The following is a 24,694-nucleotide window of genomic DNA, read 5'->3' as shown; positions in this document are numbered from 1 at the left end:
CCAGATTTGGTGGAAGAGTGTTTGAATCAGGTGTGTTAGTGTTGGGTTGGAACAAAACCTGCATACAGCAAAACACGGCTGTTGCCCATCCCTGGTACTTTGAGACAAAGCTGGCCTTCACTCTGTAGTTAAAATAAAATACATAAAATTATAAAATTATATATATATATATAAATTACAAAGGGGGAATTTCAGAGTTCTTATGAAGATGGCATGTTCACATACATTAATGTATAAAGTCCGTTTTGAAGTAAATGGCTCGAAATAGGACATGATACATAGCCTGCTCTAGACCCTAGAGCAATCTAGCGTAGCCCCTGCGTCTCTACACACAAATGTCATGTCCTAGCTCTGCCTAAACTAGATATATTGCGCCCTCGTGTGGTTATACTAAATACCTGCACATTCTCCTCTAGAGTCTATGTTTACGGTTACTTAGCAACGAGAGAAGGAAGAAGACCTTTCAGGATTGATACATTGGAGCAACTTCACAACATAACTTGTTACAAAGTTGCAGAGCTCAAAAGAGTTCACCGTGGCGACTCTTGTATTTAGTCTGGATAATATCCCAATTTACGCTAACCAGGATGGCAGGGGCTAAGCAAAAAGAGAAGGACCCCGCGGATATTGTTCACCAGAATGCAATTCACGTTGAAACTATTAAGAAAGAAATACGGTGCCAAAAGTTGTACACACAATTTAGCATCAACCCGTACAAGAGGCGTAAGTATGATTTCTAACTACTCATAACTGATACCGAGTCGTTGTTTTTTTCATTTCAATCCATTTGTGGAGTTTTAGACAATACCACTATTCATGTTGTTCTTCGACCTTTCAGTTCACATTTTGACTGACAAGCCTATGTCCAAGAGCACGCATGAGGAGGTAGAGGAGGACCGTAAGTACAGGCTGAGCACGACTTCTGTGGTTTTGTTAAGACTAGTGACTTATCAATGCGATGTGCAAAAAGTCACACAATGACAAATCATTTCCTACCCCCCCCCAGCTGCTTTCCTAAAAACCATCCACTCGGCTTGTTTGGAACCAACTAAGAAATACACCCACCCACAAACAGAGAGCCAAGAGATCGGCTGGATATCCACTCCTCTGGTAAGGAAGATGCTATGTTGATGGTCATGACAGGTTAGCAAATATGTGACAGTACTGTAGTGTCAGATTGTTCTGACTCCGATCTCTCCTGTCTAGATGTTGTAGTATTTGTATTTCACATCTGGAGCAGCCAGCTCTCATTTATGTCTCTTCATGCTCTGTCAGATTGTCTCAGATAGGAGCGACAGGAGACTCAACGTCCCTCGCCAGAATTCCGAGATAACCAAGTACATGGACGCTGCATGGCGCCTGAAAGAGCAGACACAGAACCTGGGCTAGATGAGCCTACAACAAACCACAAGACTCCGTTTGGACAAACTGGATCAGTCTTTTTGATGGATAGATATTGAGAAACATCAGTGGAAAAAAATTGCTATGATGCACATATTGTTTTGATGTTCAAGGAAAATACAATGCTTAGACTTGCATATGGACAATAAAACAATCATCAAAGCTCATAGGAGAGCAGCATGAATACACGCTTTAATTGTTTATCAAAAGGAAAAGACATCCAGGTGATATCCTCGCCTAAGGTTGCCAACTATTCCATCAGAACAACTGAAGAACATGTTTGCAGACAAGACATTATCCCAGATCTATGGAAACTAACTCATCCATCACATATTAATCATATTGATAAATGGAAAAGGGCAAAAATGACAGATGTTCAATATTAAAATATCATGTCACAGGGCAATGAATCACAGAGTCAAAAAGCTGACTTGCAAAGTATGCATTTTGAAAAACATTAATTCCAACTGAAATCACATTAACAAAGACATGAGATATTACGTTGCTGAACTGGCTTGATCATTGTAAACCACAGCAAAATAGTTCCCGAAAACCACATGCATTACAATGTACATAAAATAAGCTTGTTTTAATACAATAATAAAAGAGAAAAACTAAATGTCCGTCTCTTGATATCCAAATTCATGTTTGCTTTTCGAACCATCCCTGGAGGAAGGTAGCATGACAAGCTATTGAATTTGCTCTCTCAGATCTTGCATAAGGAGACATTCTAAAACTCAAACACCTACATGTCCACACCATGTAGCCTCCATGGCAGTTGGCAACATGCCTGGAAAAGTCACTCAGTGATAGGATGAAGGTGGATATCTTAGGTCAACGAACAGACTCCTCCATTTCAGTCCACTGTCCCACAGGCTCCGTTGAAGGGTGAGTACAGGAAGAGAGTTACTTCTCTCTAACATGTGTCTGTGAAGTTGAGCAGGGGAGAATGGGGAAGGGATATGGGGTTATCCTGAAATCCATGACAAGGTGCAAACCTTCAGACTGCAGGATCTTCTGAGGCAGACCCGTTATGAGCGACCCTTCATCTTCTGGCGTACATTCTTGCCCGGCCGTTTCTGAAGATCAGAGGGATGAGAGCCAAAACACAACCTCAGAATTATGCATTACGTTATGTTTTTTCTTCTTCTTCTAAATAACAATAATTATTGTAACCCAGTCGTATTGTAAACTATCAGTAGCCGGCATTGACTTACATTCTGTTTTCCTCCTTTGCCGGGGCCACCCTTCTTTCCTTGTCCTCCCTTTGCTCCTTTTCCACCCTTTCCACCACCTTTCCCGTGGGCCGTCCTGGCTTTGAACCCTGACACGTCGTTGTGGCTGTCCTTGGTGTTCCACTTCGTCCCGCTCTTCTTTCCTCCAAAGCCAAACCTCTCGTCCTTAAACTTCCTCTTAGCGTTGGGGCTGTAAACGTACAACATAACATGAGCAGTTGGGATAAAACAACGGAATACAGAGACGGGCGGAGTATCAGCATTGAGCACATCACTCACACGGAGCACAACACTCATCTCTCAATAGGGGGTCTTACCCTTTTTTCTTTTGATTCTTAGCCGCTTGGCCTGCTCCTGGACCTTTGGCTGCTCCTGGACCTTTGGCTCCTCCTGGACCTTTTCCTGCTCCTTTTGTGTTCTTGTCATCCAGGAAATCCAGTTTGTCAGTCATTCCTACAAGTAAAGATGATGTGTAAATGTGAAACGTATACATGAAGATGGTTTGATCCAGAGCAATCTACACAACAGTGAGAGAACGTCAGGCCATGAACACAACATCACAGCGGAGGCTGGTGAAGGTAGAAATCGGAAAACACGCTCATTGTAATTCCACATTCCATTACAATGAGCATGTCCTTCCGATTTCTACCTCCACCAGCCTCCACTGGTAGAATGGAGAACCCACCTTTTTGATACTTCTTCACAGATGTCATCATTGCCTTCTTCTCTTTCTGTCTCTTCTGAATAACCTCCACTTGCACCTAGAACAGAGGAATAACATGTCTTAATCCACTAACAAGAAGACATAATAATAATCCGCTGACCGCTGATGTGTGGTGAGCTTTCTGGCACAATAATGGCTGCCGTGGCATCACCCATGTGGGTGCTACTCATTGGTAGAGGATGAGGTGAGTTCCCCTAACAATGTACAGGGCTTTGAGCACCTGTGTAAGGTGGTGTCGATTAGCGCTGACACTTGTTTGTAACCTACCGCTCCTCACAAGAAGTTCCTTCACGGGAAAAATGAAGCTATGGTTTTGTATTACTGTCCTGTCTGGAAATATTTGTGGGTGATACCAACCTTCTTGCCGTACTTCCTCTGTTCTCTCAGTTTCTTGGCCTTTTCTGACTTCTCCATGATCGCCTGCTTCATGATGAGCTTTTTCCTGATCTACAAGGAAACAATTAAACAATCATTACACAACACCACATCTTATTTTCATAGGTGTCAGTTAAATCTTTGGCTGACACTTCTGCCACATTTAACACAAAGACACTAAGAGAGATGATAGGATACCTCTAGAGATAAGTGGGGCCTACCTTCTGCATTTGCTGGTCTGTCTTGGCCATTTCAGCAAAGTAGTCATCCGGTCTCTTCGTGGATATCTTGAGTTTCAGCAGACGGGGCATCGCGTCGAGAACAGCAGCTTGGGCTTGGCGGTAGCTGTAACACACCCATGAGAGATGATGAGTCTTACAATTGATTGGATAACAGGAACCAAGTCTCTCCAGCCTAGTGTGAACCTGAATGTGCACTCACAAGAACATCTCTCTCTGGAAGTCGTCGTCTGCATTTATCTCTCCGCTGGGCTTGTCGGTCAGTCTGCCCTCTGCCTTGGCAACTATGTCCTCTGCAGGGAGGTTGACTAGGTCCAGCCTTTCTACCCAGGGAAGGTTGGTCTTATTGAAATCTGCGAGGCACTGTTTCAAACCCTCCTGTTCACAAGCATGGAGTAAATACGGCGCTGTTTAGAAACGTATTTAAGAGGCATGTTATGTGATGTTTAGGAGTAGAAACTGACGTAATTTTTAGACTACAGTGCACACAGATCACTGATCAGTATTTTTCTCTCTTTCTCACCGTATTGTTGACAATCTTCTTCGGTTCTTTTGTGGGAACATTCAATCCAGGTTTCAACAAGCCCTTAGCGAAAGCGTCTTGCAGCTAAAGAAATAACAAAGTATAGGTCAAACGTCCGTTAGCAAAATAAAGTAATAACATGGTTACCCGTCCCAAATATAATATAGGTTTTTTGACAAGGCTTGCTACTTTAACAAATTGGTTGTCTAACGTGGCTAATGCTAGCTAGCTAGTTAGCTATCCAAAATCAGTTACCTCTCCATCTGATAACTCGCTGTTTTCCTCCTCAGACTCCCCTAACTGCTCATCATCTTCAGACTCCTCACTAAACTGCTCATCGTCTTCAACAACCTCCATTATGTTGCTAGCGACAGTCATAAGATAAAAACACTACAAATGCTATATTTCAGACGTTGGAAACTAACTAGCAGCTACACTGTAAACTCTCACATGGAGCTCTTCACGTGTAAAGGAAGTGCTTGTTGTAAACGTCCTTCGCGATAAATCTTCCGGTAGTACAACCAAAACGCAGGAAGGATCCTATCCAATGTTATCGCATTAGCGAAGGTCTCTCGTCTTTACAGCTGTCAAACATTCTAGAATAAGAAGCAGACATAATAAATGCTGCAAATGATAACGGGATCACCATCAAGTGTCAGACACACGATTTGATGCTCCGTATATATTTGTTCCCACAGTTTGGTCTCAAAGTATCCCTGGAAACAAGAGAAAATGCTTTTCCATAGTGACAGAATGGCATGATAACATTCTATTCTCACAATGATTTCAATGCTTCGACAAAATAGCATGTCAAGAGTCCGTGGCTTCAAGAGAAAACATGAATAAGAAATTGATGAATTAAGTAATATTTAGTTTATCAGATAAAGGTAAGATTAGAAAATGTTGTTATGCTTTTATCAGTTTTGCAGTCTTGCAAGTCTTCCAGGTAGATTAAAGGTTGCTACTTGGGAAGGCTTATATGGCCCAGAGGGAAATTGCAAATCAAAGTCTAGGATCAATAGTCTTAACGAATTCAATTAGAGTTTCTTCTTCAAATCCTGAGGTTCTGCTTGCCACTTCGTGAAGATCAAACCCCTTCTTAATTAGTTTATTTTTTCTCTATCCCTTCACTTGCAGATTTTTTATAAATCAGCATTGACGTGAAATGTCTGCAGTGGTGGCCCAGTGTCATCACATCTTTGGTCTGCGGACAGGTGTGGCCAATAACCTGTGCTACTTCGATGAGCAGACTGTGATCTTCCCATCTGGAAACAACTGTGTACGCTATAACATCGATCAGAAATGGCAGAGATTTATCCCAGGTAAATCCTCAAGCCTGTGCCCCTTCATAAGAGTGCATAATTTGCCTGTCAAGTAGCCTGACTCCCACTGCTCTTATGTTCACTAGGATTCATCCATGTATATGCTCTGTATTTCTGTGCTTCTCAGGCTTGGAGAGAAGCCAAGGGATGTACGCCTTGGCCATTAGCTCAAATCGCCGCTACCTGGCGGTGTCCGAGCGCGGGGACAAAGCCACCATCACTGTGTACGACCTGCAGCACGAACAGAGCAGGAAGAGGAAGGTGCTGAACGGAGGAGACATCCCCGTCCAAGAGTTTGTCTCTATGAGCTTCTCCACCGACTCCAAGTACTTCATTGGCCAGTCAGGGGGACCAGACTGGACCCTGTTCTACTGGATGTGGGAGAAGCAGAAGGTCATGGCCATGGTGAAGACTACAGTGGCTGCTTTCCCAGTCACACAGGTGAGTGCACTGGTTAGATTCCTTCATAACAACTTTGGGAAAGTGTTGAATGATCACTGTGTTAGCAGTGTTCTATTGATAACACATAGCATGCCTGGAGTCTTACCCTCGTACTGTAGTATCAACTCTCTAGCTGTTCACACACATTCAATAGCCGATTAACCTGCATGCTTTGATTGCCCTGTCCCACGCTTAATTTTTTTCAGATCAGCTTCAACCCATATGACAACACCCAGCTCTGTGTGACTGGGAATGGGGTCTTCAAGCTCTTCCGCTACGCAGAGGGGGCGCTAAAGCAGTCCACCTTCCAGAAGCCGGAGTCCTATAACTTCCTCTCCCATGCCTGGATGTCTGAGGAGAGGGTTATTGCTGGAACAGAGACAGGCAGGCTGATGGTATTTGAGTCTGGGGACCTGCGGTGGGAAATGAGTGTGACCACCAAGACCACCACCTCGCATGACCCAGAGAGGTGGGTATTGGGAGAAGAATAATTGGAGCTTTGAAAAACACTCATGGGGACAATGACACATGGAATAAGCTGTTACGGCCAGCTAGACTAGCTATTAGAGTGTCTTGGATATTGCATAGGCAGTTAAGAGTCTCACTTGGGCCTTTTCTTTAATTGAACAGGACACAGAACGGATATCAGGCGGTCAGAATAATCATCTGATTTTCATGTTACTGTTTTCTTGTTATTGTTTTATCTTTTACAGTACAGCAGAGGGAGATTATGGAGATGGACCTCCCCAGTTGCCACGGGTTACGGTTATCACAGCGTACTCCAAAGGGTTCGCCTGCTCTGCTGGCCCAGGGACAGTGTGTCTGTTTGAGAGAACAGATGACAAGGACAACTACAGGAAGACCAGGGAGATAAAGGTGACAAGCCTCACCGTACTACGTGTTATGTGTCCTCTCTGTTATTATGTGCATGTCTTTCTGTTTCCATTTCATCGTGAATATGTCTGCCATTTGTATCTCTGTGTTTGTGTTGTTGTATGACTTTGTGTGTGTGTGTGTGCGTGCGTGCGTGCGTGCGTGCGTGTGGGTCCTGCTCAGATCCCCCCAGACTATTGCAGTCATGAGCCCAGCCAGGCAGAGCAGCAGCAGATAGTCTCTCTGGTGATCAGTCCGTCAGAGGAGACCGTGGTGGCCAGTACAGACCGTGGCCAGCTCTACAGCATCACCCTGTCCTCTGCTGAGATGAGCAAGGTCATTATGAACACCCACAGCCTTCTAATGACAGTACATACTGTTCTGTAGTCATCTATAGCCAACACTCTACCCCTGCATCTACACTTCTAATATTCCTCTGTGATAGGAAAGGGATTAACTAGAAACAGTTAATGAAGATGTTCTCATAAATAGTTGTTTCCTATAAGTTGTGTGTGTGTGTGTGTGTGTGTGTGTGTGTGTGTGTGTGTGTGTGTGTGTGTGTGTGTGTGTGTGTGTGTGTGTGTGTGTGTGTGTGTATTCAGGGGGAGCAAGCCCGCTTTGAGTTCCTGTCCCAATCCTTCCACTCGGGGTCCATCACTGGCCTGTCCATTTGCATCCGCAAGCCCATCATCGCCACCTGCTCCCTGGACCAGTCTGTGCGCATCTGGAACTTTGAGACCAAGTAAGAGCTGGCATCACAGTCTATTGTAAACTCAAGAGATCGTGTGTAAAGTCTTTAAACTGTCGAAACTATGTGATCCTCATTGCCCCCGTGCTATGTTTCTGAATCGAACTGTAGGAAAATATGACGATCAAGTTTTTAGGTTTGAGCCCTTCCGTCTCCTCTTCACTTCCCCCTAGTACCCTGGAGCTGTATAAGGAGTTCCAGGAGGAGGCGTTCAGCATCGCTCTGCACCCCTCAGGGCTGTTTGTCCTGGTGGGCTTCTCAGACAAGCTGCGTCTGATGAACCTGCTCATCGATGACGTCAGGACCTTCAAGGAGTTCACCGTGCGCGGCTGTCGAGAGGTCAGCCAATCAGGGAGAGGGACGAGAAGCTCTCAGACTCTTCATAGCTACAGTATTGAAAACTGTGGAAACATTATCCAACTGACAATCAGTAAAACCATAACATTTGTTAAATGTTGTCTTCAGTGTGCCTTCAGTCATGGAGGACACATGTTTGCTGCTGTCAACGGGAACGTCATCCACATCTACTCCACCACCACCTGTGAGAGCATCCTCAACCTCAAGGGCCACAATGGGAAGGTCAGTGAGATACATGTCTGGAGCAGGGGAGGCTGGTGGAGGTAGAAACGCATGTTTGATACAATTCCTCACTCAATTCCATGCATTCAAATGAGGCTGTCCTCCGATTTCTACCTCCACCAGCCTCTCCTGGTGTGGAGGTCGCTGCTGTTATGCTGTTCGTGCCTTAAATGCATCATCATCAGAGAGCAAAGATATTTCCAAACATTTTAGTACAATTTGTATTGACAAATCAATATGACTGTATCTCTCTGAGATCCCATGACTGAGATCACATGATTGCAGCAGACGTGGGTTTGTCTGAGCCTTCGTGTTTGCCCCTATGCCCCCCAGGTGCGCTCCATAGCATGGAGCATGGATGACAGCAGGCTGGTGACGTGCGGTATGGAGGGGGCCGTGTACGAGTGGAACACTCTGACCAGCAAGAGAGAGTCCGAGAGCGTCCTCAAGTCCTGCAGCTACACCGGTGTCACTGTGTCCCCGGACGCCAGGACCATCTTCGCCGTGGGGACCGACTGTACTCTAAAGGAGATCCAAGACTGTCATGTGAGGCGCAAGACTCACTCGTTTTTCAGCATTTCATTTCATATGCAGTACAACACAGCCACTGTAGCAACTGGCAACTGCATATACGTTGCATTTAAGTGCGTTTTGAGAACAGTGTTTATCGACATCTATTATGTATTTCTCATGAAATCGAACGGATGGTTTAGACTTCAATAACTGAGGGGTTCAATCATCAAACAATTTGATCATCAAACTGTTTTATTAAACATTCTCCTTATTGTCACTTCATACGTCTACACTAGACAAGGTTTCCCTAGAGTGAGCTGTCAGTTTTGAGTGAATATAGATGGTTCTCAATTTATTACATTTAATCCACCATTTTTAGTGCCGGTTTCCCGCTGTGTGAAGTTCTCAAAGAGAAAGTGCTATTTCCATATTCATCATTATCACTTGAGCCAGAGAGTCCATTAAATTCACACTCAGCTGTCAGTTTTTATTGAGGAATGACAGCCATCTTCCTGACAGTTCTCTGAAAACAATCCCCATTCAGTCTGTCAGGAACCCTTTGAGTTATTCCTGGCTGCTAGAGCTTGGGACAAAAAGCCCACACAATCACAAACATCTCCATTTGCAGGGCTTTTATAGGCAGCCCTGAACAGATCAGTGATTTCATATATATGCAGGCCTCTCAATCAGGCTGTTTTCATTCCATCTGGTGGTGAAGTAGACAAAACCTTTACTGACAGAGAAGATAGCATGTTTTAATCCACCTCGTCATGCCTAACAATTCCCCCTACCTGTGACAATATTGACGATAAATCACAGCCTCTATGGAATTAATGCTTTTATACATTATTGGCTTTATATAGTCAGAAATTTGTGAAAACATTGCTTTAAGTATTTATTTTGTGATAAATTGTGGTGGTTAGGGTTAGGGGTGGTTCATCCCTGGCTGCCCCCCATATTTCTCTTTCTCCCTCTCTCTCTCTATCTCCTTCTCTCTCTCTCCCCCCCCCCCTCTCTCTCTTTCTCCCTCTCTCTCTCTATCTCCTTCTCTCTCCCTCTCTCTCTTTCTCTCTCTCTGTCTCTCTATCTCTCTCTCTTGTCTTGCTCTCTCTCATGTCTCTCTCTCTCTGGGTGTCTCTCTTTCTCTCTCATCCCTCTTCTCTCTCTCTCTCTCTCTTTCTCTCTCTGTCTCTGTCTATCAGATTCTGCGTGAGGTGCCTGCTGAGGACGTGGCCTACACCACCATCGCCATGTCCCGCTCTGGCCGCATGCTCTTCACCGGGACCTCCATCGGCACCATCCGTGCCATCAAGTATCCCCTGTCCATCCAGAAGGACTGGGTCGAGTACCAGGCCCACGCCGCACCTGTCACCAAGGTCTGAGTCTCATCAGGAGGGTGTTGGAGGTGGAGAAAAGGCTCATTGTAATGGATGGAACGTGTTTGATATGTGTTCCATTCCTCAATCCATTCTATGGGGGCGGTAGGGGGGGGGGGGGGGGGGGGGGGGGGGGTTGTCGTACACCCTGGCTGTTTTCAGATAGCACATGCTGCTGACTAGTACTGGCATACTGATCGATCTACAGGCCTCATGTGTCGCCCGAAGACCTTGAGGATGTCCTCTTGGCCTAAATGTAGACACTTGGGTCTTCCATGTGGATGTGCGTCACATCTACTCTGTGCTGCCCTTCAGATGGTGATTACGTTTGATGACCAGTACCTTCTGTCAGTGTCTGAGGACGGCTGTCTGCTCATCTGGAAGATCATCGACAAGGAGGGCCGCGGTCTGAAGAGAGACAAGGAGATCACGTACGCTGAGGAGATCCTCATCACCAAGTCTGACCTGGAGGAGAAGGTAACGCATGGGGGAATTTTAGAGACATAGAGTATGGGGCCCCAATTTGCTAGAGCAAATAGTGCTGAGCAGAGCAAAAAATACCAAACAGCTCAGAATACTCGACAGCATGATTTGTATTGCCTTGTCTTTACCAATGTTTCTGAGAAAACGCTGATTATTCAACCAGAGTTTAAGTAAACAGTCAGAAAAATTGCATTTGCATATTAGGGAAACGCTAGTCACAGTTTTCAAATCTCCCATTGGATTGTTTCTCATTGCATATTGGGGTAAAGATGGCCGACTTTCTCTTTCTCTTCCCCTCTCTCTCTCTCTCTCCCTCTCCAACAGAACCAGATCATGATGGAGCTGAAGACCCGGGTGGAGGAGCTGAAAATGGAGAACGAGTACCAGCTGCGTCTAAAGGACATGAACTACAATGAGAAGATCAAGGAGCTCACTGACAAGTTTGTCCAGCAGATAGAGTCACTGAAGACCAAGATCCAGGTCAGACCACCTCAACACAATCACTACCTCACTTCAATGACTGTTTGTGAGCAAAGCAAACAGTGAATGTCACGTCAGACTTGTCAAGTCAGTGCATTTTCAGTCGTTTTTCTTTTTTCTTTTTTTTTTTAAATGAAAGCAGGTGTAAGCAAAATAGAATAGTGTTTACAAAATACTTAAAATACATGAATGTGATGATACAGTATCATTTGAAAGGGTTGTTGAGATTATCGAAGGTGAAATGTGGCTTAAAATGTCTGGAGTGTATTTATTTAAATATTTAAAGCCGATGAACAGAAATACTGTACCTATTTTTAGATCCCCCCACTATAACTCTATAGACATTTACTACAGCTCTGCAGGACACTGTAACGATTAACTTTCAGTGGTGGTCAGCTCTCCTTATCGTATGCACCCAGTGTCCTTTGGTTTGTAAGTTGGGTCTGATAAGAGAAACTTCTAGATCAATAAAATGTAAATGAGGGTTTAGAGTGTCTCTGGTAGGGGTGTAAGGTGGCCACTAGTGAGGTGCATGTGTAGAGACATTCTCCTCTCTTTTTCCTTCTCTCACTCTCTCTCTCTCTCTCTCTCTCTCTCTCTCTCTCTCTCTGCTGGAGCAGATTATCAAGACGGAGAAAGCCAAGACAGAGTCTGAACACCAGGAGGCCATGTATGAAGCCATGGAGAAACACTCCAAAGAGCAGCACCATTTAGGTAAACAGGCTCTTACTGGCTATTATTATTTTCTTTTATATTCTATTCTTTCTATTTCTATTCTGTCATTTCTGTACTCTTCAGAGAGGCTCATTCAGAGGGTTCACTGGGTCCAGGGTCCTTTATACAGTAAATGCTAACTGGGATGCTTGGCGAGGCCCGACCGAGGTAAAGGGTTAAGGTCAGGGTTAGGATAAGGGTTAAGGGTTAAGGTTTTGTTGTTCAGGTTAGTGTTTAGGGTAGGGTCATCCCCAAGGATCCCACTTAGCATCTACTGCCCATCATCCCCCTCCTCTGTGTGCCCTGTGCTCTCTAAAGAGTCAGCCAACAGCCAGAAGCTGATGCTGGAGTATCAGAAGTACCAGGAACTGCAGCTCAAGTCCCAACACATGCAGGTGGACTATGAGAAGCAGCTGCAGAAGATGGAGGACAGCAAGGTCGCCGCCCTGGAGGAGCTCACACTGTACTATGAGAACAAGATGCAGGAGAAACTACTGGTTCTGGAACAGGTAGGAGAAGATGGTTCTGTGTACTATGTGTATGGATGGAGCAGAAGTTAGGAGTTTTGGTTTTTTTTTTTGGTTTGGGTTGGGTCCAGAGAACCCTCTGAGGAGATGTAGTGTAGTCAGGCGTTTAGTGGCACCTTCACACCCTCCCTCCCTCCCTCCCTCCCTCCCTCCCTCCCTCCCTCCCTCCCTCCATCCATCCCTCCTTCCCTGCCCGCTTCCCTGCTGTGACACTGATTGGAAGCGAAGAGACAAATTAATCCAGGAGTGCCAGGTTCTCTGCAGAGGACGTCCACGGAATCTTTAAGGAAATGCGACGTCGACTCCCATCAACGTTAACAGTGTATGTGTGAGCCGCATGTGTGTGAGCCGTGCGCGTGTGTGTGAGCAGTGCGTGTGTGTGAGCCGTGCGCGTGTGTGTGAGCAGTGCGCGTGTGTGAGACGTGTGTGTGTGTGTGTGTGAGCTGCGTGTGTGTGAGCCGTGTGTGTGCAAGGCACGTGTGTGTGCGTGCCGCATGTGTGTGTGTGTGTGTACGGCGTGTGTGTGTGGCGTGTGTGTGAGTGGCAGAGGGGCCTGCATAATCACCTTATTATTTCTCTCTGAATGAAACCCTGAATTGATGTGATTAGCGGTGGATGGGAGGAGGAAGGTGGCGCATTTAGAGCAGCTAGGACTGCAGCTCCCCCCCGCCCCCCTTGTACTGGGATTATGGAGGATATAGGTTACTAAAGGTGCATAAACACTAAACAATGGAATTAACCCTGGGATGTCCTGACCTCTCTGTTGTTTGGAGAGCTCCCCTTCATCCTCCTCATGTCTCTTTCTCTTTCTCTTTTTCTGTCTCTCTCTCTCTCTCTCTCTCTTTTCTTCTTGTTGACACCCCCCATCCTTGTTTTCCATGTATTTTCCATATCTCACCCCTCTCTCTCTCCCTTCTCTCCCTTCTCTCCCTCCCTCTCTCTCTCTCTCTCTCTCTCTCTCTCTCTCTCTCTCCCTCCCTCTCTCCCTCAGTGTCAGGAGGAGTCGAGGATCCAGGTGCGTGAGTTTGAGGAGTCCAGGAAGCAGATGGAGGAGGATGGAGACAGGGAGATCCAGGACATCCGCATCCGCTATGAGAGATGGCTGAAGGACGAGAGGGAGACCAACATGCGCCTGAAGGGAGACACTGGTATTATGAAGAAGAAGGTAAACAAATGGCCAAACCTTATAGCCACCTCCTAATGTACTGTATGTGCCTCCCTCTGCACCAACACACACACACACACACACACACGCACACACGCACAAACACACGCACGCGAACACACGCGCACACACAAACACACGCACACACGCACGCCAACACACACACACACACACACACACACACACACACACACACACAATCACTAATGTCAATCTTAACCCACCTCTCCCTAGTGTCATCACTCTTCTACCTACGTACCTACACATAGACCTACCTAGTCTCATTCACAGTCCCAACTCACCTCCAAATCCTGCCTCTCTCCATCCCCACCTCAGCTCTTCTCTTCTCTTCTCTTCTCTTCTCTTCTCTTCTCTTCTCTCAGTCCCAGTCCAAACCCTGTTTTCTCTCCATCCCCACCTCCTAGTCAGCTCTTCTCTTCTCTCTGGCCCGGTAGATCATCATTACAGCCAATCAGAGGCAGCATACGGCCTGTTTGCTGTGAGCAAGCCTGTCCATCTGTCCACACTTTGGGACTAATGCGCTCTGTTCACTCACTCAATAGTAGACGGATTGGTTTAATTCAGAGGGATGATGTTGATTCCAGTCCAACTCGTATACCGGTCCTTTTACAGATGATGCAGTTCCCATCCTGGCGTGCTGTGTGTTCTGTCTGTGGTCTTGTGTCTTGTCTTCTGTTCCTCTCCTGGCTTTGTCTCCACATTGGGTTGTCAGTTAAAGGAGATCTTCCCTCAAAATGCTAAATTTGGTGTTCTCCACGTTTGTAAGGAAGGCCATTTTTACTTCCTTAATGATGCTGTTGGATATGGTCCTATTCTGATGAATATGAGCGTTATGTAAATGATAACAATGACTGATGACATTTCCTTCTCCCTCCCCCACTCCCTGTCTTTCCATGTCTGCCTCCCCCCCCACCGCTCCCTGTCTCCCCCTGTCTCCCCCTGTCTCCCTGTCTCCCCGTCTCCCCCCTGCAGTTCAGCAGCCTGCAGAAGGACATAGATGACAGGAATGTGGAGATAGATAAGCTGAAGTGTGAGCAGCAGAAGCTGCAGGCTGTGATCAAGTCCCTGGAGAAGGACATCCTGGCTCTGAAGAAAGACATCCAGGAGAGGGATGAGACCCTCCAGGATAAGGTGGGTGGCTGGTTAGATGAGGGGTACAGGGAGATGTTTGTGTGTGTGTGTGTGTGTGTGTTTGTGAGGGGGGTGTCTGTGTGTTATTAAAGAAGAGAGGCAGGAGTAACAGGTTGAACCCTAAGAGTTGTGACACAGTGGGCAGGCTCGCCCCCCCCCCCCCGCCCCCAAAGCATGGCAAAGAGGGAAAATTACTCCAGCAGTTAGTTTGTTCAAAGTTTAACAATGTATCATTAGGCGTGTCGGTGTGTGTATATAGGTAGGTGTGTGAAGCTAGGTGTGTGTATATAAAGTTCATAGAATAATGCAGGTTGACTGTCAAAACATAACACACACACACACCATTACAGATGGGCCAAAAAGGTTTTCTCCCGGTTTGAACTAAATGAGTCTCAGTGTCATGTATCACTTTCAGGCAAGGTGACTGTGAGACTCCTCCCCCCAGCGCCTTGAGTGTGAAGGCTCAGCCATGAATAATCACACCGCATCAGCATGTAGCCACCGTCTCAGACACCTGCTCCATCTCCCTCTGTACACACAAACATCCATATTCTCTCTCTCTCTCTCTCTCTCTCTCTCTCTCTCTCTCTCTCTCTCTTTCTGTATCTGTCTCTCTCTCTCTGTGTGTCTGTCTCTCTCTCTCTCTCTCTCTCTCTCTCTCTCTCTGTCTGTCTGTCTGTCTGCCCCCCCCCCCTAAGGTTACAGCCACAGTTTTTTTTTGCATATTCATACCTCTTGCATCTCTGCCAGAGTGGTGTCACGTGTTGTTGTTGCTTGAGTTTAACAGTCAAATCCCTAGGATCCAGGTGTGTTTGTGTTCCGGCATAAATACCCCCCCCCCCCAACAAAGCATTGCTGTTGTTGGCACGACTAATGTGAGAGACGCCATGGCATTTCACCTGCCTGTGTGTATTTTATCATCAGTGTTATGAGGCACGTGCATCCTGTGGGTGCACTCTCTGTGTCTGCCCTCTCTCTGTGTGGAAAGAGAACGTAATTGATAACTGGCTTTAGTGTGTAAATGTCACAGATGCTGCCTATGACAAGATTAGCCGGACGGAGTGCTTTCAAATAGCTAATTGGATTGCATAGTCAATTGTACAAAATGTTCTGCATGAAAAGAGGAGCCTCGGTTCAAATGCAGGTCCCTCACTTCATGAATAAAGATTTGCTCTGGGTGTACTCTAGCATCTGTTGTTGAGAAGGTTTTGTTGTCAGATTTGCTTGCAGACTCTAATGATAATTCATGTCAACGTTAGAGGTGTCGGCAGAAGTTAAGCTGAACATTAGATCTGGATCACCGAAGCTGTGTTGTTGTTCAACTACGCGTGGCATTTCCATTCAGTTTCATGAAATATCAAAAGCATTTGTTGGAAGAGCACCATGAAACATATCGGAACTTCAAAAGAGGACTAGGCCAAAGACTTGTGAGCGGCAAGAGCCAATTTCATGGTTCATTGAAACAACCTAAGAATGTTACATGACAATTACTGCATGTAATAACCATGTAATTACCATGTAATAAAACAATGAGTCAATACATGACTGTGAAATGGAGGTGTGTGGTTAGTGTGAAACCTGCAGAGATCTAAGACCTGTTTGTCTCGTCCCCTACGAAGGAGAAACGCATCTATGACCTGAAGAAGAAGAACCAGGAGTTAGAAAAGTTCAAGTTTGTGCTGGACTACAAGATCAAAGAGCTGAAGAAGCAGATTGAGCCCAGAGAGAATGACATCAAAGAGATGAAGGAGCAGATCCAGGAGGTAAAACAAACACTCCTCCTTTTTGGTCAACACTTGAGGGCTTTACACACTACAGGGCCGACCACAATGGCTCTGGCTCGCAGACTTTCCTTTTCCTGCTGTTCTTTCCAGCACTTTTTCAGCAATTTTGGTGAATGAGTAATCAGGCCAGTCCAGTCCAGCTCAGCACAGTGTGGCTCTGTAGTGTAAATGAAGGTCGACAGAGGTCAACAACCAGGTGAGGTGTTGTTGTGAATATCACAGCGCCTGCTGAATTGCCTATTTGACCATCAATACAACATTTTTCTCTGAGACAGCCTAACCTTTGAGAAATAACTTAAGATTCTTGCGTAAAGGTCTGTCGCTCATCAATGACAAAGCCAAATCTATAATGACTGAAAGGTAGGACTCTTTGTGCAGTATCAGGACAAACGTCTTGAATGCTCACAACAACATTTTAGACACTTATTACACCGTCATCAGTTACACTTTTAGAAAGGGCCTGTCAGGTTTCTCTTCATTTAAATGGTAATGAGTCTCAGGTCCATATAGATTGAGGATCAAGGGGCTTTGTCAGTGATAGATCAGCTGTGTCAGGGCTGGGTGAGGAGAGGGACTGGGTGAGGAGGGGGACTGGGTGAGGAGGGGGACTGGGTGAGGAGGGGGACTGGGTGAGGAGAGGGACTGGGTGTGGAGATGGACTGGGTGAGGAGAGGGACTGGGTGGGGAGATGGACTGGGTGAGGAGACGGACTGGGTGAGGAGAGGGACTGGGTGAGGAGAGAGACTGGGTGAGGAGATGGACTGGGTGTGGAAATGGACTGGGTGAGGAGAGAGACTGGGTGAGGAGACGGACTGGGTGTGGAGATGGACTGGGTGAGGAAAGGAACTGGGCAGGATCAATGCTCTGGGCTTCCTGTTGTCCTGTAGATGGAGGAGGAGCTGGACACCTTCCACAAGAAGAACACCCAGCAGGAGCTGGACGTGGGTGAACTGAAGCTCAAACTCTCCACCACCGACAAGGAGATGCACAAGGAGATGCAGAGGGTGTGTGGACATTGATATCAAAGTATTTATCAAAGTATTTAAATTCCAATGTGTGTATGTGTGAGTGTGCGTGTGTGTGTGTGTGTGTGTGTGTGTGTGTGTGTGTGTGTGTGTGTGTGTGTGTGTGTGTGTGTGTGTGTGTGTGTGTGTGTGTGTGTGTGTGTGTGTGTGAAAGAGAGTGTTTACTTGAGTGCATACGTTTGTATTTTAACCTATGCCTTTATACATATGCATTTACAGTGTATACATCAGTCCATCATTGTCTACTTCTATTCCTCACTTCTACCTCCATCCCCTCTTCCTTCCCCTCTCCTCCTCTCCTAAGGTGAGGGACGTGGAGGCCTTGGTGCGCAGGTTCAAGACGGACCTCCACAACTGTGCAGCCTTCATCCAGGAGCCAAAGAAGCTCAAGGACAGCATGAGGGAGCTGTATGAGCGCTACGTGCAGCAGTGTGATGTGGTGAGAGACAGTGTCACCATGAGAGCAGTGGAGACGGGTGGAGGTAGAAATCCATGCATTGCAATGAGCCGGTCCTCCGATTTTTACCTCCACCAGCCTTCCCTGAGTTTATCCAGTATCCAGGGGGTATTCCTAAACATGACCTGTTACACTGAGTTATCGCTAAGTGTTCCTTGAAAAACTAAGCGGACCTGACTGACCAGCCAACCAATATTGAATTTCTGAACTGGTTTTAATTTGGTTAAGGCTAAGGTTAAGGTTTGGTTAAGTTTAAGGTCAGGGTATTTAGATTTTAGGTTTTAGGTTTTAGGTTTTGACCTAGTTGGGCTGTCAATGGGATGCTGGTCAGAAAGGTCCTTTTATCTCTCCTGTTTGAGAAGACAGCGAGGTTGTAAAATGGCTGCTCTCTCTATCCCCCAGGTGGACATAGTTGGGGGGGAAGCTGACATCCAGAGAGAGTACGCACGGCACAGGGACCACCTGGAGAGGAATGTGGCATCCCTGAAGATAAAACTGGCCAAAGACAACGTAGTCCACCATGCTGACAACGTCAAGGTCATGCAGGTGACTGAGACCATATCTCTCTCTTTCTCTCTCTCTCTCTCTCTCTCTCATCTCTCTGTCTCTCTCTTTCTCTCTCTCAATTCAATTCAATAAGCTTTATCAGCATGGTAAGACCATTGTCTTACCATTGTCAACGCAGACATACTGTATAGGAACTTATAAATCAACAATGATAGAGAAGGAAATGATGACAAATGACAAAAACAGTAACAATTTTAACAGTGGTAACAATAACAGCTCCTATTAGTAGGCTACTAGTTCTGTTTTGAGTTGTTGTTCCACAGGCTGTCTCTAAGGTGGTGGAAGCAAGCCATGTATTTGGCTGCCAATTTGGAGCAGTGTGATTTTTTCCCCCAATAGGAATTGGATTTTCAGTTTTGTCTGTTTGTGTGTCAAATTAATTGGAGTGCAGTACAATTTTGGGAAGTCATTGTAGTTGCTCTTATTTCTGCATATGTGTTGCAGTGTAGGAGGAAGTGTAGCTGTGTTTGTTTCTACCTCTTTCGGAGGGCAGAGTGTACACAGCCTGTCTTCCCTGGGCAGCCAGGGCTGCCCTGTGGCGGCCTGTTTCGACTGCCAGGCTGTGCTCACTGAGTCTGAACATAGTCAATGTCTTCCTCAGTTTCTGGTCAGTCACAGTGGTCAGGCAGTCTGCCACCACGTACATTCTGTTTAGGGCCAAAAAGCATTCAAGTTTACTTTTTTTCTCTCTCTCTCTCTCTTTCTCTCTCTCTCTCTCTCTCTCGCCTCTTTTCATAGAACATTAACTAAACTACTACCTGACTGATTGATTGATTGATTGATTATTGTATTCACTGATTGGTTGAATGATTGCATGACGACACAGGAGAACGTGACCCTGATCAGCGAGATCAACAATCTGAGGCGGGAGCTACGTCTGCTGCGCTCTAAGGTGCACGACTACGAGAGTCTGATGGGACACGGCCGCAAGGCCAAGAAACAGACCTCCTCTGACCTCAAAGGTGACCTTTAGTGCAGATGAAATGCTAAAGTAGTCATCTGGCATCTGAGCATTGATATTGTCTAACCACTGGGTGTCACTGTTCAGGGAGTTTGAACAGATCACTTTGTGTCCCAGAGACACCACACCACTACCTTTTATGACGTTCATATTCATAGTTTCAACTCCTCTGTAGACTGATGTAGTGGAAGTGTATTTGGAATTACGCGATGAGGTAGCCTTGTCTGAGATATATTAACTTGAGTGTTGCCCTTGGACCTTGAGGATGTCCTCTTGGCTTAATGGTCGACACTGTTGTGTATTCCAAGTGGGAGACCCAGATTTGACCCCCATCCGCCACACTGACATGTGTCTTTGTTTGTTTTGGGGGTCCATGCAGCACTGCTGTCTCCCAGGGTGAACCCCAGTATGGTGACCCGTATGAACGAGGAGGAGGAGGGCGAACGCATCATCCAGCTCCAGCGGCTAGAGATCCATAGACTCAGAGAGGAGATCCAGGTCATGATTAAGACACACCCCTTCAGACCCCCCTCCAGCTCCAAGCTGCCCTCCCTCACTACCAACACATAACCCCTCCTCACACACACACACACACACACACACACACACACACACACACACACACACACACACACACACACACACATAGACCCAGACTGAGACTGAAGGGGAATGGATGTGTGCAGTGCATCACAATAATAAACAGACTATAAAGATGAGTTTGAGATACTGAAAGTGCACTGTAGCGGAACCATGAAACTCTTTACAGCTTCTTGATAATAAAAACATGGAACAAAAAGTGTTTTCGTTTTATATAAATTTTTTATCAGGCCTTTCTGCGTTGCTCTTGGTCGGGACAAATCAATAAAAAGCATTGTGTCAGATAAGCAATGATGAATGTGTTATGCCAGACTATTCGATAAGTAGGACTGTAGACAGTGGTGGCCTATTTTTCTTTCAAAAACATATTGATCATAAAATGCATCAATAGACGTATTGCTTAGTGCGTGCTCTTCTGTTTAACGGGACCGGATAATGCCATTGTTTTAGTATTGCCACAATGGTGCGATACTCATTCTCCAATTGGAATTTGCGGACAACAGTAGCAGTGAAAAGTCGGGCAATCATATTTTGTTTCATGTCATCCCCACGGCGCACAGCCCATTAAACGAAAGTGTTTTCAAAGCTTTCCCCACGGGACAACGGCGAAAGGTCGCGCTGTACCGATTCGCCCTCCCCTCCCAAACGGCGTTGCTGCTGCCTCCGTGACCACACCTGCATCGGGGAAAGTCCTTTAGAACTGCGCACCGTTCCACGAGAGAGGCAGCCTCCCAAATCATCCACGGACACTCCACATCAGAGAGGTGTTGCCAGAGTTGCGTGGATTTTTGGGACGAGACTATCAGAGCAGTCCCTCACGCACAAACCACAGCACGTTAGATTATGATTAGAGGTACAGTACCCCAGGCGCGGAGCTGAGAGGACCGGAGACGTCCACAAAACATCAGTGCGAAGCGGGGGTGTAGAGCGACAGAAAGCTGGTCAGCTGCACGCACAGGTAGGCTAAACACAAACATATGAATGTCTTATGTGTACTGTATTGGAGGGAATGGAACACACATTCGTTCTGATATAGTAACCTAAGATTACGCAGTTAAGTAACTTTATTGAAATTCTTTCACTTTAGACTTTATGCTTATACCTATTGAAGTGGGCTGACTGGACTCACACCTGCCCACTGTTCAAGAACAGCCTGGTAGGCTTCTGTAACTGTGATGATTTTAAATGTATTTCCATACCCTGCTATTATTCAGTCTCCCTGCAGGTGCTGTGTTGATGTATGACAGCTCAATTATGTAAGTCATGGACTATGACTATGACTTTAGAGCATGTTCCACTGTTCTCGTGTCTGTCTGAATTTCTAAAATGTCACCATTCTGCCGGGAGATTCTTCACAGAGAGCCGGAGGGTGGAATGAGAACTACCTCGGAGAGTTTGCTAGTCACTGCAGCTGTCACACATTGAATACAAATAGCCTAAGACCTGAAAAGCCTATTTTCTGAATGACACGCCGAATTAAGCTATCTCCTCTGAAAGTCAAGTCTTGAATAGCTCATAATTTGATCATTTGTCAAGTTTTTAATCGTGGAAAATTGGATACTTGGCACCACCCTTAATTTTTTATTTTTTTTTGCAAAGTTTAATCATGGTTATTAGCCATGACGTTTTTATTAATATTTCTGAGTAGGTCTATGCCAGGACAAGTGACCATAAGTCTGTTTTCAACACATGTTTCAGAACGAGATATTTTAATTGTTGAGCAAATATTAACTTTTATTGGCGGAAGGAATGGAACAGTTTACCATAGTGCTGAATTGTTCCATGTGTTTTGTTTCAGAACGAGGAAGTAGACATTGTTGATGTAACTAACACACCCTAACCTTTGCACCATAATTTTAGCCTCCAACTCCCAAACAAGTAATCCTGTATGTAGCCTATGTTATTTACTCATGACTTCATTTATATACCATTCAAAGCAAAGGTCACTAGCACCGTGGAACATCCATAAAACACATTGTGCAACACATAACTACACTGAAGTAATATCTTGATATTGAAGCTTCTCCCAAGGACCTACGTCAGTGAGAGAGTAACTAAATGAGTGAGTGAGTGGGTGAATGAGTAATTGAATATGAGAGTGAATGGGTGAGTGTAGGCTGACATGTGAGAAGTAGCATCCAGGTGTGTGTGTGGCCCTTGCGGTGTGTGTGTGACACCAGAGGAGGCTGGTGGAGGAAGAATTCAGAGTACAGGCTCATTGTAATGCATGCAACAGAATGAGGAATGGTATCAAACACACACATTTCCACCTCCACCAGCCTCCACTGTGTGACACAGATCCTGGGGACATGAGGAGAGGAGAGGAGTGGATTGGTGCTGTGCTGTGCTGTGCTGGGTGCAGAGGGGCCGCTGCCCGCTGGACGCCTGCCTTGACTGTATCAGGTTGTAGACTTAGCCCGGGCTCCTGTTTCACAAGGCAGGGGCATTTGAATATGCTGAAGGCCGCCTCTGTACCCAAGCTAGGGGGGGGGGGGAGGGGGCGGGAAGGTGAACGAGTTTCCTCTCGTCAGCAGAGTGGAGCAAGGGGGACGCGCATGTTAATTGGTGATTTGATTAGCGTTTTAATATTGCAGCTGAGCTCGATAGAGGCAGGCTCCGGCTGGCCAGTGATACAGAGAGTTTACATCAATGGGGGCAATGGCCGTCTGTCTGGGCAAACATTATCAGCAACCAACAACACCAGCTTAGAGAGAGAGAGGAAACTATATTTTGGGAGAAGGGAAAAATATGCTCTTAAAGATAACGGTTCTAAAAAAAACCTTCTCTTTGCATCTCAGAGTGGTGTTTTGGCACTATCTTGGGCTAGATGGTTATTGTTGTTGTTTCTTCCTAGCCAGTCTGCAGTGGAATACAGAGGAGCTGGAGGGGGACGTCTGAGTCAAACTGTGGGCTCGGCAGGGAGTCGATGTAATCTGAGAGGGGTGGTGACATCATCACCTGGTCAGGCTGCGGAGAGAGAAAACGCGGAGAACAACACCAGGCTCAGGTACAGGACAGGACCGGTGGGGGGAGGGGGGGGGCTGTCTACTGGTTTTGTCTGAGTGACTGAAGCAGGTTTTGTCTCCCCCCCCCCCCCCCCCCCCCTCTCTCTCTCTCTCTCGCCTAAACACCTGCTGGGAATTCAGAAACGTACAGTAGTTGCTGGGAGAGGAGAGGGAGAGAGGGGTGAGAGAAAAGCAGTAAGGGAGATGACAGAGAGGGAGGGAGATGGAGCGTGTAGGAGGACGTAGCGCGCACGTGAGAGAGAGATAAGAAAATACAGGGCTAGAAAAACAAAGTGAAGGAGGTATAACGATGTAATGTCGAGAAGCAGCAGCTTAGCATTGGAGGTGAGGTGGACTTGATGTGCATGATGATGCAACTGAACCTCTTCTCTTTCTCTCTCTCTCTCTTTCTCTCTCTCTCTCTCTCAGTGCCGACAGAAGGCGTCCTGGGTCCTATGTTGGCAGAGGACACAGTGACAGTGACAGTGACTCGACCCATTGTCCCCTCGCGGTGGTCCCGAGGCCCCTGACTGGCCTGTGACTGGAGCAGAGACACCGTCAGGCTGAATAAAGAACCATTCAGCCTCTCTCTCTCTCTCTTTCTCTTTCTCTCTCTCTCTCTCTCTCTCTCTCTCTCTCTTTCTCTCTCTCTCTCCTGCCCTCCACAGACGGCACTACCCAGAGCAAGCACAGAACAGCCCCATCCCCAGACGCCAACCACCTCGCACCAGCCTCCCTGCCCCCATGGCGCTTGGCACGGATGCCCACCACACGGACAGATGGTGCTCACCCTGACCCCTCTCCTCGCCCGCGGGGACAGCGCCGCCCATAGAGGCCTGACAGGAAGAGGAAGAGGAGGGAACACTGTCGCCAGGGCAACTCAGAATCCAACATCCTCCCTGAGGGCCTAAGATAAACACATTCACACAGCAGGACTTCTTCCAAAGGTCTGGCTAATTTGTGCCTGTAAGACTTCCCCTCAGTTTGGGCTGTTTTAGTTGTCCTCTCCATGCCTGTTTTGGAGTGTAGATTAAAGTGCTGATGGACCAATCCAGGCCAACCCTGGCACGAGTTTGCTGAAACCCATAGAAACTTCATCCTACTGGGCCCTGCTCCCCTCTCTTTCTCTCTCTCTCTCTCTCCTCTGTCTCGGCCGGCCTCTCAGGTGTGTATGAATTATTAAAAGGACAGCAATTGCTCCACCGCCAGGCTCAGCGGCGGGGGAGCTCTAAAGACCTTGTAACACCTCTGCCGATTGGAGGAAGTGTGCTAGGTCGGAGGTCAAACTCCACTGCAGTGAGGAGGTCACGGCAGTTTCATCCATTACACTGCAGATCTAACCTGCTCCTCTGCAACTGGCCGGCTCTCATTTCCCCGCCAGGTGCAAGTAAAACAACTACCGAGAAAAACTGCTGCTACTTTTCA

The 24,694-nt window shown here is 46.5% G+C and overlaps 3 protein-coding genes across 3 annotated transcripts; 2 read left to right on the top strand and 1 right to left on the bottom strand.

The window, feature by feature from the left end:
• Nucleotides 1-563: 563 nt before the first annotated feature.
• cfap144 (cilia and flagella associated protein 144) lies at nucleotides 564-1,389 on the top strand (the record flags this gene model as incomplete). The annotated part of the gene is made up of 4 exons (XM_083672508.1): nucleotides 564-723; nucleotides 839-898; nucleotides 1,007-1,110; nucleotides 1,276-1,389. The coding sequence occupies exons 1-4, from the start codon at nucleotides 588-590 to the stop codon at nucleotides 1,387-1,389; spliced, it is 414 nt and encodes a 137-aa protein (XP_083528634.1). The 5' UTR covers nucleotides 564-587.
• Nucleotides 1,390-1,568: 179 nt separating this feature from the next.
• ebna1bp2 (EBNA1 binding protein 2) lies at nucleotides 1,569-4,963 on the bottom strand. Its single transcript, XM_083672593.1, has 9 exons — nucleotides 4,753-4,963; nucleotides 4,498-4,581; nucleotides 4,177-4,352; nucleotides 3,957-4,080; nucleotides 3,718-3,807; nucleotides 3,322-3,397; nucleotides 2,954-3,089; nucleotides 2,619-2,826; nucleotides 1,569-2,480 (listed from the first exon to the last, which is right to left on the bottom strand). The coding sequence occupies exons 1-9, from the start codon at nucleotides 4,873-4,875 to the stop codon at nucleotides 2,433-2,435; spliced, it is 1,065 nt and encodes a 354-aa protein (XP_083528719.1). The 5' UTR covers nucleotides 4,876-4,963; the 3' UTR covers nucleotides 1,569-2,432.
• A 699-nt stretch (nucleotides 4,964-5,662) lies between these two features.
• LOC310806295 (cilia- and flagella-associated protein 57-like) lies at nucleotides 5,663-20,234 on the top strand (the record flags this gene model as incomplete). Its single annotated transcript, XM_083672347.1, has 22 exons — nucleotides 5,663-5,819; nucleotides 5,947-6,260; nucleotides 6,467-6,729; nucleotides 6,974-7,136; nucleotides 7,317-7,469; nucleotides 7,736-7,875; nucleotides 8,055-8,220; nucleotides 8,347-8,460; nucleotides 8,794-9,006; nucleotides 10,176-10,349; nucleotides 10,665-10,826; nucleotides 11,157-11,312; nucleotides 11,933-12,026; nucleotides 12,345-12,535; nucleotides 13,545-13,718; nucleotides 14,712-14,870; nucleotides 16,490-16,633; nucleotides 17,542-17,658; nucleotides 17,984-18,118; nucleotides 18,539-18,682; nucleotides 19,530-19,665; nucleotides 20,044-20,234. 22 exons carry the CDS (start codon nucleotides 5,663-5,665, stop codon nucleotides 20,232-20,234), a joined length of 3,660 nt encoding a protein of 1,219 aa, XP_083528473.1.
• Nucleotides 20,235-24,694: the final 4,460 nt, after the last annotated feature.

Source organism: Argentina silus, assembly GCF_951799395.1.
Source record: "Argentina silus genome assembly, chromosome: 6".
Classification (NCBI taxonomy): Eukaryota; Metazoa; Chordata; class Actinopteri; order Argentiniformes; family Argentinidae; genus Argentina; species Argentina silus.
The sequence above is the reverse complement of the archived record's forward strand: the minus strand, read 5'-3'. Positions and strand labels throughout refer to the sequence as shown.